Source organism: Triturus cristatus, chromosome 9 (assembly GCF_964204655.1).
Source record: "Triturus cristatus chromosome 9, aTriCri1.1, whole genome shotgun sequence".
Taxonomy (NCBI): domain Eukaryota; kingdom Metazoa; phylum Chordata; class Amphibia; order Caudata; family Salamandridae; genus Triturus; species Triturus cristatus.
In genome coordinates, this window is record NC_140592.1 from 308,181,163 (window position 1) to 308,199,756 (window position 18,594).

An 18,594-nucleotide genomic window follows, 5' to 3' on the forward strand; every position below is an offset into this window, starting at 1 on the left:
GGTATTTTTCCAACTAAGTGGAAGCTGGTATCAATGTGCCCACTGTTGAAAAAAACCTACCTTGGATCCTAATGACACTAAATGTTATCAACTTATATCCAGCCTACCTTTGTCTGCTGGAAAAGGCACTTAACTCGGAATTAATGGCATTCATTGATATCCAGTACATCTTGGATCCTTCTCAACATAGGTTTAGGCTGTCTAAGAGCACCAAATCAACATTACTGGTTGTTACGGAGGAGATTCGTAGCCAGGTGGACTCAGGCGGACGGGCTGACCCAATTCTCCTTGACCTTTCAGCCCCATTTAATACGGTGAACCATTCTGTGTTAATCAATCGGCTTGAGAGGGTATCAGGGTTAAAGGCACAGCCCTCGCCATTCTGAGTTCTTTTCTTTTGGGTAGGGACCAGAGTGTGGCTCTTGGAGACTTTATCTCTGGTTTGTTCATCTTGGCTTGTGGGGTACCTCAAGGTATGCAGATGACACTTAAATTGTAGTGTATCTCATCGAATGCCAATGTAGTAGCTACCAAATGCAAATAACGTATGCTTAGCAGTTACCTGGGTGCAAGACAACTATCTAAAATTGAATTCCGAAAAGACAGAGGTTTTTCTTTTTGGATCTGATCTTTCCTTCTGGAAGACCTCTTGGTGGTCATCATCACTTGGCAACATCCCTAGTCCAGTCCAGAAAGCAAAACATCTTGGAGTGTGGTTTGATGGACATGTTTGCTTTTCAGATCATATAAATAAGATCATATCTTCCTGCTTCCATCTCCTTAGGATCCCGAGGAAGGCGTTGCCTTTCGTTCCGGTAGACCTGTAGAAGACTGTTATTGTTGCATTTGTTCTATCTAGGATAGACTATTGCAACTCCCTTTATCTAAGCATACAAAAAAAGTCCCAGGCAAAACTTCAGTCAATTCAGAATACAGCTGCTCACTTGATTCTTAAAATCCTCAAGTTCAGCTTGACCTTCAAGGGCATTCGTGACCTTCATTGGTTACCAGTGACCGAGAGGATAACATTTAAAGCCCTCTGAATTGTTCACAAGGCCTTGTACACTGGAGGTCCTGTATATTTTCAGCAGTCCTTCTCTTGGCATGTGCAGAATCGCAATTTAAGATCTAGCACTGCTAAATTGGTAGAGGTCCCCAAAATCAAGAGATCAAAATGGGGAGAAAGTAGTTTTTCTTTTTTGGCCTGCAGGTTGTGGAATTCCTTACCCATTGTTTTGAGATCGCAATCCAGTATATATTTTTTCAGAAAATTGTTAAAGACCTGGCTCTTCTCTGTACATTATCAGTAGATTTATTTTAGTCCTCTCCTAACACGCCTCGGCACTTGCGCACTTTAAAAAAATGTTAATGTAATATATGTAGGATCCGGTCTTGTAACAGTGCAACACATGACTTGTATGCTGTTGTCTATATTTTTGTCGTCTAATTTCACATGGATATGATTTTGTTTGAACTTCAATCATTGCGTTATTTGACCTGTACTGGACTTTGGGGTAAGCTATATGGAACATATGGGAGATACATTCCCCGTTTCTTCACTGAGATATATTTTCAGCTCTCCTTGTACCTATTACGCAATTTACCATCCTTAATTTAGTGTGCATGTTTCTGCAGTCATATGGGAAAAACAGTGTCTTTCTTTCTCTCACTCCTCTACAAACTTGATTTTATAAACTCTGGCAACTAGGGCAAAAGGCACTGATTTTCTTCCTCTTGTCCACTTAATATTAGCGGATTACTGGTTTGCCAGCACCACTATTTTCTTCTAGGTTCTGTCTAATGTCATTATATGACGGGACTATGCAATATCTTGACAAATATCTCCTTACTGCAAATAATAAACCAAGAATTGAACACAGATACAACCCGCTATTCAACACATATCACTCCTGTTCAATAATTCATTGGTTTCCCTCACTCTTTTTTTCTTTTCTTTCCCCATTTCACACAGTGATGATACACCTACTCACTAACCTAATTTAAATGGTTTGACGCAACCTAAGTCATTTGTTTTTGCAGCCTTGAGAAAGCACCAGGTTATCAAGCAGTTTGGGGGCGCAACACGTGTCAGCTGCAGCTTTCTCATGTCATGTTTGTGGAACAACTAGCACTAAGGGATAAATGGAAAACCCAAATAACAATACAAATTGGAAAAACCAAGAAAGGAATGTAGAATAATTTATTTTTATGGACAGACTCACTTATTTACGGTCTACAAATTACTGAAATTGAGGTACAGGAAGTCCAAACCTCGACTAGTGGTCTACCCCCTTCTATAGTAAGGGTATTGTCCAACAGGAAGGGGGTGCCGAACCTTAGAGCCTACTACTATAATATATTTATATACACTTATTGGGGGGGGGGGGGGGAACAGTGGTGCTTTAAGAGTGATTTAATTTGAGTATTCCTGTTATTAACCAGCATTCAAACAATTATTTCTTCAAACACTAAAAGGTAGTAACGGAAATGAAAAAATAAACATACTGATGCATTGTGTTAGCTGCGGAGTAGGGAAGTGAGTGAAAAAGAAATTCAGGTTTTGGTGCTTACTATTGAAGACCATTTCTTGAGCCATTGACAGGTCAGGCAAGGCAAGTTAATTGATGGAAGACAGAAAGAAGTGGTGGAGAAAGCCGGACATACTGGAAAGGAAATTTTGGGAGCAATGGGGACACGCGAGTTAAGGAAGAAGCAGATGTAACGGAGAAAGACAAATTGTAGAGGTTAAGTTGGGAGGGAAAGGATAGGGGGTGATAGCAGTCAGGATGGGGGTAAAAAAACACATTCAGTTAAAAAGTACTTGGTATATGCTTTTATTTAAAAATGCTCACTTTCTGAACGTGATCCACTGTGGACGACTATGGAGAAAAAAGTTCTTGCAAATGACAATGATTATTATTTGTCAACAGGCTTAATTTTAAACTAGCCACCTGTCAAAAATCCAAGTATGTCATGTATGAGCATCTAGTGACATGATGTGCTCTTGGAAAAGAAAAACAGCAAGTGCTCACTTTCCAAAATGTCCTCAAGTGGTTAAAGGACAATAAACCAGATCTTATGAAGACAAAGCGTTACTGGCAGCACTCTATTCTGCTCTTAACAACTGAGAATCCTACAATGCCATCCAAAACTCACACAGTGCGTTGAAAAGGTACCACTCCCCTCAAATGGGCTTTGGAGCAGTTAATTCATGGTCACAGTATTGCACTTCTATCACTTCTTCTTTTGAACATGAGCACAGTCATATTTCCCTCTCACGACTTTCAGCTTGACCCCAGGCAGATCCTGAGTCCGACCTCCCTCAACTAGAACAATGTTGTGTTCCTGCAGGTTGTGGCCCTCGCCAGGAATGAAAACAATCACTTCTTTCCCATTGCTGAGCCGTACCCGGGCACACTTGCGGTTAGCAGAATTGGGTTTCTTCGGTTTGCGGATCATGGTTTTCAGAACAACTCCTTTCAGCTGGGGGCAGCCAAATGTCGGGCCAAGCTTCGGCTGTGCAACTTTTGGCCTGCCCTTACGGTGCATCTGGTTTAGAGTAGCCATGGACCGGGCCTCTTGGTAGGTCACTGCCTGGTGCAACAAACCCGTTCTTGCCATGAAGGCCTGAGACACCATGGATGCACCTGTAGGGAAATAAATATACATCACTGTTATTTTGAACTGATTCTCAGGGGACATTATAATGATGATGATGCCTCAATATTCCAATTAGGCACACTTTGTTATAGCTATTGTAATAAGGGTAAATACGTCCATGAGGCAGAGCTGTAGATCAATGAAGGTTTATTGAAGATGGTATTGAAGTTAGATGTAGATCATAACGTGAGCCCCACCAAGAGCAGCTCCCTTGCTGCTCAGTCCATACTCCCAACTGACGCTCATCCACCAGGCATCCCAACATTCCATTACCTCACCATGCACCAGCATTCCACAGCACATCCACTCTGGCTGAGCAGCAAGGCAGAGAAGCAGGAAAGCACTGAGAACCAGATATCACACATCTTCCCTCTTTACAAAACAACAAGGAGAGTATGCGGCCATCAACGTAATATAAAATTGACAGCACAAAGCATTTCATGGAAAGGCAAACAATAAATGCACAAGATGAAATTAAATGAAACATCACAATAAGGAAGGCGAAGACAATGCAAAGATGTCCTTATTTGATTTATGACACATCTTCCCCTTTTTCGGAGCAAAACATAAGAAAATGCAGGATACAAACCCTGGTTTCAATAAAAGAATACCATTTTTACATATTAAAGGCTGAAGTAAAACAACAACAACAAGCATTGGATAGCCAATAGGTCTCGCTTTTGGGACCTTATAAGTGTTTAACTATGCAACAGTTGCATAACTAAATACTTATAAAGGTCCCAAAAGCGAGACCTATTGCTGTGCCAATGCTTGTTTTTTGGTAGGCACGAAGAGCCACCCTCCCCCGTGTAATGCCAGCTGCTGCAACAGGGGGAGGGACGGACTCTGAGGAGAGAGAGCAGATGAGGAAAGAGCAACAGAGAACCAGTCTGCCAAGTAGGTGCGAACGTTAAAGTTAAAGTAATCATTTCGCGGGCGCTTTGATGTTCGCAGTGGCCGTGTGGCTCACTGAGAACATCAAAGCGCCCGCGAAATGTACAGGCAGGCTGCCAAATGGTGCGCGCGCCCGGCGGACATGCACTGTAGTTGGGGGGCCTGAAAAGCACTGTTTGCACTTCCAGATCCCCGTTTTCTATAGCTCTCGCCAGAGCAGCGCTAAAGCGCTGGCTCAGGCGAGACCTAAAAAGAAAGGCGCGTGTCCGCTATTACCTACTCCAACAAAAACACTGGAGCCCGCTCACTGATTGGAAGGGAGGGTGAGGGACAGAAGGGAGGGGTAAGGGGAAGAAGGGAGGGGAAGGGAGAGCACAGAGTGGGATGGAGGATCAGGGAAAAAGACACAACAAGGAAAGCAAAACCAACACAGCGCTTATGAAACCAGCACAGAGGTTATAGAAAGAGCTCATACTGCAGTTCTCTGCAGAGACCAGAGCCATTCCACAGCCGGGGCAGATGCAAGGAGCAGGCACAGACAGCAGTGCCCCCTGCTCTGAGTTAGGCTGCAGCACATCCCTCCCTCTCCATCCGCCTGGCTCCGCTGCAAGGCTGGAGCCTGCTAATTGATTGGAGAGAGGGCAGAGAGTGGGAGGGAGGAGCGGAGAAAAGACACGACAATGAAAGTACAAGCATTGGAAATGCAATAGGTCTCGCATTTGTTGGAGCTGGAGCTATTGGTATTGTAAATGGCAATGTTTTGTACTTTGAAAAAGGTCCTGTGTTTGTTGGAGCTATTCACATTGTAAATGGCAATGTTTTTTATTTATCCTTAGGGTTCTATATAGCACGAACTTAACACCCTCTGTTGTGAATTTCGATTCATCAAAGTTTTGTGAGCCCTGAAATTTACACAAGTAAAGTGCCAACAGTATAAATATGGGCACTGTTTAATAAACGAAGCCACTGCAATACAAGAGCAAAGGTGACCTAGTGACTGCTTCTGGGTCTACGGAGTTGCTTACACTCACTGCCCGTTAAAGCTAGCTAGCCCACTACTATGAGTTTATCAAACTTAATGCTATGTTTTCTTATGTTATGCTATGTTTTGTGTATGCTATGCTATGTTTTGTTATGCTTTGTTTTGTTATGCTATGCTATGTTTTGTTGTGTTTTGCTATGCTATGTGTTTTGTCAGGCTATGCTATGTTTTGTTAGGCTATGCTATGTTTTGTTAGGCTATGCTTTGTTTTGTTGTGTTTTGTTATGCTATGCTTTGTTATGCTATGTTTTGTTTTGCTATGCTATGCTTTGTTATGTTCTGTTATGCTATGCTATGCTTTGTTATGCTACGCTTTGTTATGCTATGTTTTGTTTTGTTATGCTATGTTTTGTTATGCTATGTTTTGTTATGCTATGCTTTGTTATGCTATGTTTTGTTTTGTTATGCTATGCTATGTTGTGTTTTGTTATGCTATGTTTTGTGATGCTATGCTATGTTTTGTTGTGTTTTGTTATGCTATGCTGTTATACTATGTTTTGTTTTGCTATGCTATGTTTTGTTGTGTTTTGTTATGCTATGCTATGCTGTGATTTGTTGTGTTGTGTTAAGCTATGCTATGTTGTGTTTTGCTATGCTATGCTATGTTTTGTTATGCTATGCTATGCTTTTTTATGCTATGTTTTGTTTTGATATGCTATGCTATTCCATGTTTTTATGCTATGCTATGTTTGTTTAGTTATGCTATGTTTTGCTATGCTATGCTATGTTTTGTTATGCTATGCTATGTTTTGCTATGCTATGCTATGTTTTGTTATGCTATGCTATGTTTTGTTATGCTATGCTATGTTTTGCGATGCTATGCTATGTTTTGTTTTTTGTTATGCTATGCTTTGTTTTGTTTTGCTATGCTATGCTTTGTTGTGCTATGATTTGTTGTGTTGTCTTATGCTATGTTTTGTGTTTTGCTATGCTATGTTTTGTTATGCTATGCTATGCTTTTTTATGCTATGTTTTGATATGCTATGCTATTCTATTTTTTTATGCTAAGCTATGTTTTGTTTAGCTATGCTATGCTTTGTTGTGTTTTGTTATGCTATGCTATGTTTTGTTGTGATTTGTTATGCTATGCTTAGCTTTGTTATGCTATGTTTTGTTTTGCTATGCTATGTTTTGTTATGCTATGTATGCTGTGATTTGTTGTGTTGTGTTATGCTATGTTGTGTTTTGCTATGCTATGTTTTGTTATGCTATGCTATGCTATGTTTTGTTTTGATATGCTATTCTATGTTTTTTATGCTATGCTGTGTTTTGTTTAGTTATGCTATGTTTTGTTGTATTTTGTTATGCTATGCTTTGTTATGCTATGCTATGTATTGTTTTGTTATGCCATTTTTTGTTATGCTATGCTGTTTTGTTGTGTTGTGTTATGCTATGCTATTTTGTGTTTAGTTATGCTACGTTTTGTTATGCTATACTTTGTTATGCTATGCTATGTTTTGTTATGCTATGCTGTTTTGTTATGCTATGTTTTGTTATGCTATGCTATGTTTTGTGATGCTATGCTATGTTTTGTGATGCTATGCTATGCTATGTTTTGTTATCCTATGCGTTGTTATGCTATGTTTTGTTATGCTATGTTTTATTATGCTATGCTATGTTTTGTTTAGTTATGCTATGCTATGTTTTGTTGTGTTTTGTTGTATTTTGTTATGCTATGTTTTGTTATGCTATGTTATGTTATGTTTTGTTATGCTATGCTTTGTTTTGTTATGCTATGTTTTGTTTTGTTGTTATTTTTTGTTATGCTATGCTATGTTGTGTTTTGTTTTGTTGTGTTTTGTTATGCTATGCTGTTTTGTTGTGTTTTGTTATGCTATGTTTTGTTATGCTATGCTTTGTTATGCTATGCTGTGATTTATGGTGTTGTGTTAAGCTATGCTATGTTTTGTTGTGTTTTGCTATGCTATGTTTTGTTATGCTATGCTATGCTTTTTTATGCTATGTTTTGTTTTGATATGCTATGCTATTCCATGTTTTTTTATGCTATGCTATGTTTTGTTTAGTTATGCTATGCTATGTTTTGTTGTGTTTTGTTATGCTATGCTGTTTTGTTGTGTTTTGTTATGCTATGTTTTGCTATGCTATGCTTTGTTATGCTATGCTTTGTTGTGTTTTGCTATGCTTTGTTATGCTATGCTATGTTTTGCGATGCTATGCTATGTTTTGTTGTTTTTTGTAATGCTATGCTTTGTTTTGTTATGCTATGTTTTGTTTTGCTATGCTATGTTTTGTTATGCTATGCTATGCTTTGTTATGCTATGCTGTGATTTGTTGAGTTGTCTTATGCTATGCTATGTTGTGTTTTGCTATGCTTTGTTATGCTATGCTATGTTTTGTTTTGATATGCTATGCTATTATATGTTTTTTTATGCTATGTTTTGTTTAGTTATGCTATGCTATGTTTTGGTGCGTTTTGTTATGCTATGTTTTGTTGTGTTTTGTTATGCTATGCTATGCTAGGCTATGCTATGTTTTGTTATGTTATGTTTTGTTATGCTATGCTAGGTTTTGTTGTGTTTTGCTATGCTATGCTTTGTTATGCTATGCTGTTTTGCGATGCTATGCGATGTTTTGTTGTGTTTATTATGCTATGCTTTGTTTTGCTAGGTTTTGTTTTGCTATGCTGTGATTTGTTGTGTTGTGTTATGCTATGCTTTGTTGTGTTTTGCTATGCCATGCTATGTTTTGTTATGCTATGCTATGCTATGCAATGTTTTGTTTTGATATGCTATGCTATTCTATATTTTTTTATGCTATGCTATATTTAGTTATGCTATGCTATGTTTTGTTGTATTGTGTTATGCTATGCTATGTTTTGTTATGCTATGTTATGTTTTGTTTTGTTATGCTATGCTATGCTTTGTTATGCTATGCTATGTTTTGTTTTGCCATTTTTTGTTATGCTATGCTATTTTGTGTTTAGTTATGCTACGTTTTGTTGTGTTTTGTTATGTTATGCTATGTTTTGTTATGCTATATTTTGTTATGCTATGTTGTGTTATGCTATGCTATGTTTAATGCTATGCTGTTTTGTTGTGTTTTGTCATGCTATGCTTTGTTTTGTTATGCTATGTTTTGTGATGCTATGCTATGTTTTGTTTGTTGTTATGCTATGTTTTGTTGTGCTATGCTAGGTTTTGTTATGCTATGCTACGTTTTGTTGTGTTTTGTTATGCAATGCTTTGCTATGTTTTGTTATGCTATGTGTTGTTGAGTTTTGTTATGCTATGCTATTTTTTCTTATGCTATGTTTTGTTATGCTATGCTATGCCTTGTTTTGTTATGCTATGCTTTGTTATGCTTTGATATTTTTTGTTATGCTATGCTATTTTTTGTTGTGTTTTTTATGCTATACTATTTTTTGTTATGCTATGTTTTGTTGTGTTTTGCTATGCTAGGCTTTGTTTTGTTATGCTATGCTATGTTTTGTGATGCTATGCTATGTTTTGTTATGCTATGCTATGTTATGTTATGCTATGCTATGTTATGTTATTATGCTATACTAGGTTATGTTTTGTTATGCTATGTTATGATTTGTTATGTTATGTTAGGCGAGGCTATGTTTTGTTAAGTTATGGTATGTTATGCAATGGTATGCAACGCTAGGCTATGTTTTATTATGTTATGTAATGGTATGTTTTATTATGTTAGGCTATGTTCTGTTATGCTGTTATTTTATGTTAGGCTAGGCTATGTTTTGTTATGTTATGCTATGTTATGGTGTATTAAACTACTGTGGATTTTATAACATCCAAAAGCTGATGAATGGAGCGGGCTTGCACGTCTCTGGGCTTGTGCGCGCTCCCCTCCCTCCCCCACCACAGTACTTTGCATTTTGCCCTGTGTTTGTAAGTGTGTTTCCATGTGGAATTAAGGTGCCTTGTGACAGGGCACTATCCAGCGCAGCAGTGGGATTAGTGTTTTAATACTGAAAAGTAGCTGTGAATTGTGGAAACCGCAGATTTTTGTGCGTGAAGTAAATAGCTTGCAGGAAGCAAAAGGGCTTGTGTATGTTGCCTGTTGTGGGGACAGGGAAAAAGCAAGTAAAGCTGATGTGTAGGAAGCAATGAATGAGGCAGACAGAAGGCAGCAACAGCTCGAGGGCTGGGACAGTTTTGTAGGATGCTTGGCGGGGGAGCGGACCTTGTTGTTTTTAGTGGGGGCTGGGGTGGTTGAAAGAGTGGCGCTCACATTTGGTTGCTGGGATTAAGAAGCCCGGCGGAGCGTGGCGCGCACGCTTGGCGGGGCCGGGGGAGCGGACCCTTTGAAGTGCTCCCAAAAAGCGGATTGCATGGCGGCACGATGCGCGTGATTGTGCGCGTGCTAGCCATGCAATCCGCTTTTTGGGAGCACTTTTCAAACCCCACAATAGTCTTGCTTTGCGATCGCTTACGCGATAGCAAGGCGAGACCTAAAAATGAGAATAAAGCATAATTCTCACCATACGCACACCAATACAAGTACCAGAAGAAATGCAACCACAGGACAAAACGTCCAGAGTACACCAGTACACACCAGTTGGCCAGACCAGCAAGGAGAGGATAATCAGCTAACGCCAAAAATGAAAAGTAAAGCACAGCAACCAAGAAAGACAAAAGGTACTCCCAAGAAGATAAACAGAGCAGGAATTTCCTACACACACAGCAAAAGGAAGGGTGAGAAAAGCACCCGCTAGGAGTACTAACAATAACTGTAAAGCTCAAAGTACTCCCAACAAAGAGACCAAACAGGAAACTAATACACGCACACATGAAGAAGGGTGAAAAATACACCCATTAGAAGTAGCTAAAATAAGGAAATGTGATGAGAGGACCTCAAATACCAGGCTATCCACGCACAATATTTTAGCGCAAAGGTAGAATAGAACCTAACAAAATTCGAAGAAACAAAATCATAGCAAGGATCCCACATACGGAGACCATGCCAACCAAATACTATAAAGTAGATTATAAAGCACGAAAAACATAGGTGACAAACGCACAAACAAAATGCACAAAAGTCACATAGCCACAAGGCTATAGCAACACATACTTCAACCAGAAGAAAATTCCCAAAACGGAAGCTTGTAAAAACGAACAGTAAAGTTAATATTCATGCAGGGAATGTATAGGTGACGAATATGCACCCAAAAAATTCGGACAGGTGCAAAGTCACATAGCTAAGGCTATCTAATCACAAACCTCCAACAGAGAAAAATGGGTCCCCTTACGTAAAACTTGCTAGCAAAACCGAAATGTAAAATTTAAAACAAGAATCATGTAGGTCCTTGTAACACTTATCCTAGGATACTGAAGAATGTAACTATACAGCGATGGAATTCTACCACACACGAAGTAGGGTGTGATATGTACAGAATAAGGCTGCTACAAATGTATACTATAATGTCTTTGTACCGTGAAATCTCGAAAATCAATAAAAAGTTTTCAACAAAAAAAAAGAATCATGTCCACAAAAGCAAAATGCAAAAGTGACAAGTCACATAGCCAAAGGCTATAATAAAGCATACCTCAAACAGGAAAAATTCCCTAAATCAAACTTGTAACAAAGTACAGTAATGTAAAAACCATGCAGGTAAACGTAGGTGACATGGAAAGTCACATAGCCAAAAGACTATCATTACAAAACCTCAAAGAGAAGAATTCCCAAACGGAACCTTATAAATAGGTTAATGAAACTTAAATCATCATGCAGTAGGTGACAAATCCACACACAAATATCTGCGCGAAAAGTGGAAAGTCTCATAACGGCTAAGCATTATGAAAATAAGAAAGTAGATTGACCAGTCAAAATGAAAAAGAACAGTAGAGTAAAAAACATTGTACAGTAAAGAGAAAAGCATAGAACATTAGAAACACAGCAGATTAAAGAGCCGATACATCTCTCCAGTGAGCGACTCCTCACCCGAAGTTGTGTCAAATCCGGAACCATAAAATGTTTGAGAGTCTAATCAGGAGGAAAGTAGAAACCAACAAAGACCAACACGTTTCGGCCGGAGGCTTCAACAGGGTCATAGAGTTCATGTGTGTAGTCAGTCTTTTTAAAAAAAAATCTCCCTCTAAAATAAATTAAATCAATTTAAAAGATATCTATACAATTTTACATTCAATTCTGTTTTCTTAAACTTTTTAACATGTTTTTACAATTTTTTTTTTATATTTGAAATATAGTACATATGTTGTGCCACACAGAGTTTCAGTTATATACAACATTGTTATATTATTTGTTTGTAGGAGCCATCTCTCGGCGAAGAACAGTTTATGTGTTATATGGGGGAGAGGTTATTAATTACATAATGTCTTATTTATAACTCACATGTATAATATACCACGCACAACCAAGTTAAACACTGTAAGACTGGAAATCTGAAAAGTTCTGGGCGGGCTGAAGAGGAGTCGTCCTCTAAACCAAGGCGAAAAGTACAGGCGGCAGTTGCACCACTCAAAAATGGGTGGTGTCCCTCATATAGCACAGCCGTGGATAGGGCGACTATGTCGCAATTAATCAAAAAGTTTCAAAAAAGTAGAACTTAAAGTTTATTGCGAGATAATATCCATTGTAATCATGAATATCTCAATGATGTAAATATTTCAGCAATTCAAATTGTTGTTTTTTGTTTTAAGGCAACTGAAGGACAATCCCCGATGCATTTCGGGTATAAGATACCCTTCGTCAGGAGGAATCCTAAAAACGTAAAGGTAGGAGTGAGTGACACGACCCGTAGAATAAGAATGATAATTAGTCAAAAAGTGACTCCTAGTTGAAGAAAAAAACGTGTGTTATTTTGTATTTGTATCGTGTTCTTATAAAGCGCAACGGCCACCCTACGGGTATCCTGGCGCTAGGACTGAGATGGAAAAAAAAAAAGAAGCTTTTAGCCAACCAAGTGTCCACAACTTACAGAAACGAGAAAGAAGAGAGAGAGAGAGAAAGAAGAGAAAAAAAGGCCAACCGACAGTGCAGGGTTAGAAAATCACATGCCCCTCCCTGGGAAAGAGCCAGGTTTTCAGACTCCGCCTAAAGTCCATCAGGGAATTGGCCTGTCTGATATTCAGAGGGAGGTCATTCCAGCAGCGCGAGGCCACTGTACTAAATGCCCTGCCTCCCATCCTGGCCTTTTTAACTCTGCTTGTGATTAGCAGAGAGGCATTCGAGGAGCGTAGAGCTCTTTGTGGCTTATACCAGGAAAGTCTCTCCTGCAGAGAGATAGGACCGAGGCCATGTGCCGCTCTGAAAACAATGCACAAGGATTTGAACAAAACTCTTTCCTTTATGGGAAGCCAATGGAGCTCTTGTAGCGCTAACGTGGTTGAGGAGCAGCGTTTCCTGTTCAGTGCTAATTTGGCTGCCATAGACTGTACTCTCTGCAGGCTCTGAAAGATGTAAAGAGGAGCTCCCAAATATAGGGAATTGCAGTAGTCCAGCCTACTCAGGATAATGCCGCCTACCACCAAAGGTCTGTCCCCCACAGGCAGAAGAGGCAGAATCTGTCGTAGAGCTTTCAGAAGGGCAAAGCACACCCCAATTGTTTTTGAACACTAAATAGAAAAAGGAAAAAGCGGAAAGAAAAAATATGACCAGATTCCCAATAGATCAAAGGTAAACGAAAACTAGTCGAATGCCCGTGTGTATGAATACCAATACCGCTTTGTGAAAAACACTGATTAGAAAGCATATATCAACAGATAAAATACCCGTGACTGTATAGTGATCAAAAAGTGCAACAACTAAAGAAGTAATACCCGTGAACCATTAAGTTAACAGAATTTAAACAAACCAAAGGAAAAAACACCTTGATCAAGCCGAAGCAAGCATATAGCGTGCTCCCGTTAGAAGATTTTGTGTGTCGGCCATTGATACCACCAGTTATAAACAGTGACAGAGGGGAATGCGTGTGACGCCGTACCAAATGGCGGCCATCTTTGAACAGGTAAATGTGTCAAAATGGGTGAAGTGACTGTAAAGTTACGAAAATAAGAGAGTAACAGATAAAAAATACAAACAAATGTACAAAAATGACAGAATAAATGCTCCCGTTGAGGAATGAAATTACATATGGTAACCGTTAGTTACACCCATAGACAGTGAAAGGAGAGTGCGTATGAAGCCGGAAAGGGTAAGAGTCACAATAAACTGAGTGCCAATAAAGTTTACAAAGAAAAAAACGAAAGTGTGTATCACTCAATGCATGGTGATAACTAAATAAAGAGATTAAAAAGGTAAGTAAAGGTAACAAGACGGTTAGATCAACTAGGTAATATCAAAAGGAATAAACGTGAAAAAAATAAACGTGAAAAAATGAACGGTAAGAAAGTGACAAAACGGAATAGTAGAAAGAACAAGAGGAAAGACAATAGAAAAAACAATCTAAGTAAAATGACATGACTTTCAAAAAGCACTGATGATTACAAGAAAATCAAGTTGGGTGTATGATAATGAAAACACAAGTTCATACATGATAATAAAAACTGAAAAGTTAAATGGAACCAGAACATTGTACAGAGCACAGTAGTTGTTTACATGAAGCAACTCAGTTCTACACGATCATTGAGTCCATTCGGTACCAAAGAGTTAATTTTGTAAATCCAAGCTGTTCCGCTTTGGATTCGAAATTTTCGGTTGTCTCTGCATTCTTTAATAGGTACTGTTTCACAAACCAAGAATCTTAGTTGGCTGATGTTGTGATTGTGTTCATTAAAGTGCACAGCCACTGAGGATTTCAAACTTTTATTGTGGATGTTACTCTTGTGTTCATTCAAACGGATTTTGATCTTCCTTTCGGTTTTGCCCATGTATGCCATTCACACACTTGTAAACCCACTTATTCTTCAACAGGCCTTTCCCTATATATATTAAAACTGTTCAGAAACACATACTCAATGGATGATGTCATCAGTGATGTCATTTGAGATGTCACTGACCATGTCATGAGTGATGTAATATGTGACGTCATCAGCAGTGCATTGCGGGGGCGCGAGTTATAGTTAGCTGAACTAACTATAACAGGGCAATTTCTAGGGAAATGTCCAGCTAACTATAACGCCCCTGAAACCTATGTTTTTTTCAGTGAATTTTTAAAGTTTTTTAAATGCCAATTCCTAACTATAACATGCATGAAAACTATGGTTTTTTCAGTGAATTTCAAAGGTTTTTTAAATGCCAATTCCTAACTATAACGTGCATGAAACCTATGGTTTTTTCAGTGAATTTCAAAGGTTTTTTAAATGCTAATTCCTATCTATAACTTATCTCTAAAGATATCATGTTTAATGATTTTGATTGGATTTCTATATTTTTCAAATTCAATGTGTCAAATTCATAAAAAAAAATTTTAAATACTTTTTTTATCACCATTTTTTAAACATTTTTTCAATGAATTTTTAAAAATTATTATTTGAACTTAATGAGTTTTTCAAACATTTTTTTTATATTTTTCAAAATATTTTTTAACTATATGGGCAAAACTTTATTTTAGATATATTTTTTTCAATGGTTTTGGATCCGCGCACCCTATGCGCACCGTTCACGATCCCTACGCGATAGCATCCGCGCATGGTATGCGTTGGGTACATGTTCAGTGCGCGATCGCTATGCGAGCGGTACGCGACTCCCAGCCTATACGCGATACGTTCGATGTACGTAACGCGACGTTTACGTGCTTCCGCGATGCGTCATATGCGTGTATGACGCGGTGGGTGCGCAGATCCCGCGAAATATTTAACATTTAAAAAAAACATATATATATGTATTTCATGTGCATATTAATTCAAGACAAACTGTAAACTAGTCTTAAAACTAATACATTTTTACATCTAATACTATAATTTTTTTTAATTCAATTTCGCGGATGCGCGCTGGGTGCGTGATGCGTATGCGCACGGTGCGCGGATCCCATGTGACCTGCAAAAAAAGAGATTTGATTGGTTCATTACACTTCCTGTTCTAACTACTGAAAGACCCCACCCATTTCAATCATACTTCTTTGAGCTTCTTTGGAGAACCATCTCTTTGGAGAGAAGAAGATTTTTTTAGACTAAGTATACACTTAGCTCTAAATTTTTGCAACCAAAAATGGCTTCAGGGCAGCAGGCATCACCTACATCACCTCAAATCTCTGAGGATGAATTTTTGCAGGAGGAACCACACAAAAAACGTTTTTCTTCAGTGGTGTGGAAATGTTTTACTTTTCCCGAAGGACAGAATAAGACCAATGCCACCTTGGTCACATGTAAGATTTGCAAAAGAGTCTTACCGAGAGGGGATCCTAACAAGAAATACTCTTGCGGCACGGCAAGTATGATGAAGCACATGAGGACCCTTCATCCAAACAATCTTGCAAAAGAAGAGTGCCGACGGATGAGAGACACTCCTGCTCCAGCGCTAACCACCTCATCGCAGCCGAGCACGTCAAGAGTGCATCCATCAGACCAAACCTTGGACATCCGTCCTAAATTTAAATTTTTAAAAGTGCTCTGCACTGACTGCAATAAGACTTTGTGCTATGGTGAGCAGTCAATCGATCTGATCTGCCGCCGGCAGAAAAGTCATATTTGCTACTTTTTTTTTTCTTACTGTTCCCTGAAGTTCATTGTTTGGTTTCTCCCGTTTTGTTTTTTGTTTTCAGAAAAACCACACAAAAAAAAAAAAAAAAAAAACCCACAAAATTGTTCAGAAAACCCCCCAAAAATTATAAAAGAATAAAGAAGAAAAAAAAAAAAGTTCTTGTAAGAACTAACTTTCCTGGTTTAAAAAAAGAGCTAAATTTCTTTGTTAGTGTGTGAAAGTTCAGATGAATGTATGTGTAGTACGTAATTGACTGAATTAATGCATTAGTAGCGTATGGTGAAGGTATAAGTGCAGAACTATAAGGAAGTGCTGCAGCATCACACAGTAACCTCTTTAACTGCAGTGTGCTGTAGTACTTCCGAAGCACAGGGATGCAACATATGTACATAAATATGTTGCAAATCTATGCTTCTCTCTGCACGGCTGCTTAAACTGCAGCCATGTGGTGACACAGGCACCCTTGCACCATAGTGCAAGCATATCTGTGTCATGTGCCGTTTGTTTTTCTACAGGAAGACACACCTTCCTGCACAAAAACAATGAGAAAACACATTTTTCACCTTCAATGTATGCTGAACATTTCAGCATGCATTGAAGATATAAAAATGTGGAGAAATTAAAACAATTCTCCTTGTTGTGCTTTCCTACACCAATTTTACAATGGTGCACCATTCACACACATCAAAATTTAGGATTTCTGATCAATCTAGACATGTGTCTTGTTCTATGAGTATTAAGTGCAATTATGCACAACAACACTTATAGAACACCCCTTCAACCGAAAGTGGTCTGCATGATGAGGTTATATTTACATGGAGTATAAAAAGTACACAGAGTACCTTTTCCTCTCTTTGAAAATATGAAAGAGTATCTCACACAATAACTATGTTACAAAAAGTGACATATTACCGTTTTTAAATTTCCTTGCGAATGATAGAAGGTAAGACCAGAATTTTGACTGCAAAGATGTTCAAAGAAGAATGATTGATTGCGGTCCTTCAACAGCTAAAAAGATGAAATATTATGAACCCCTCAAATCTCTTTTTTTGCAGGTCACTTGATATCTGATTATGGTCAGATTTCAAAACTACATAAACAAAGGGGCATATTTACAATAACTGGCGCATCCCTGCATATCAGCAGGGATGCGCCAGTTATTGTGCGCCACAGCTCCGCCACCATGGATGCGCCGCGTTTACAATGTGGCGCACCATGGGGCAAAAACGGCCCAGATGCATTACGCATCTGTGCCGTAAAAGTGGCGCATTGCTGGAGTTGCGTCGCAAGCGCGACGCAGCTCCAGCAATGCTCTGGGGGGCCCTATCTTGTGAATGCTACATCAATCTTTACGCCTGCTTCAGGTAGGCGCAGGGTTTTGACGCAGCATGGGCCTAAAAGTGACTGAGTGAAATCTTGTAGATTTCACTCAGCCACTTTTAAGAGGCGTTCCTGTGACAGAACGCCCCCCCCCTGCGCAGGAACGCCTACTTCTGCCGCAGGGCTTTACAACGTGACGCATCTCCCAGATGCGTCACGTTGTAAGTACCCCGCACCATGGCGCAGGATTTGCGCCGCCGCTGCGTCACGAAAGTGACGCAACGGCGGCGTAAATGAGGCGCAAGGGGCTTGTAAATCTGCCCCAAAGTGTTTTTAGAAATGCGTTTCAACTTTGTAGATTCTTGCAGGCCTCTTCATTCTGCAAATTGAGACTTAGTTAAACTTACCTTCACAATAATAGGAATAAAAAATATTATTCTTTTTTTCCTATTATTCATTCAAATATAAATTCTTAAAAAATGCTCATTTTAAAATTTGGATCTGTGAAAGAAAATAAAATAAAAAATTATAACATATAATACATTTTTTACAACACAACATAATTTCCACAAAGTAATTTGTTTGCCTTTTTTGCTGTTCTCAGAATATATTGAATTTCACTCGAAATAGTAATTTCAATGGTACTCATCACTTAACAGTGGGCAAAAAAAAAAAACAATCAGAAAGATTGTTAAAAAAAAAACTATTCTCAGTAAAATACCAGAAGATACAAAGCATACATATATGAAATGCTTACAGATTACAAAATTTTATAACTTTAACTTATAAAAACTGTAAATGTTGCCACATTAAAATAATCACCGAATAAATGACCACCAAAAAGTCCATAATTCAAAAATATACCTTTCCTTGAGGCCAAATGGTATTTTTGCACTTCTTTATGTAAACTGTCCAATGGTACTCCTATTAAATTATAGTAATAAATTCCTTAGAGAGTGCATTATCTTCCTAAAACTTTGGCTTCAAAAATATTAGGTGGGAATTTTGTAATTCCATAGGCAAACGTTGTTTGAAAACCAACTGGGCATCATTACAAAGTGTCCAGCCTTTATCACATTTTAGATAGGCAGTGTAAT

At 38.6% G+C, this 18,594-nt stretch overlaps 1 protein-coding gene across 3 annotated transcripts in view; it reads right to left on the bottom strand.

Moving 5' to 3' along the window:
* Positions 1-2,818: 2,818 nt before the first annotated feature.
* Positions 2,819-18,594, bottom strand: part of MRPS12 (mitochondrial ribosomal protein S12) — a 109,096-nt gene continuing 93,320 nt past the window's right edge. For all 3 annotated transcript variants that reach the window (XM_085624985.1, XM_085624987.1, XM_085624986.1), the window contains one exon: positions 2,819-3,647. In XM_085624985.1, coding sequence (XP_085481111.1) covers positions 3,235-3,647 — 413 coding nt within the window. In that variant the 3' untranslated portion in view covers positions 2,819-3,234. The remainder of the gene's footprint in view (positions 3,648-18,594) is intronic.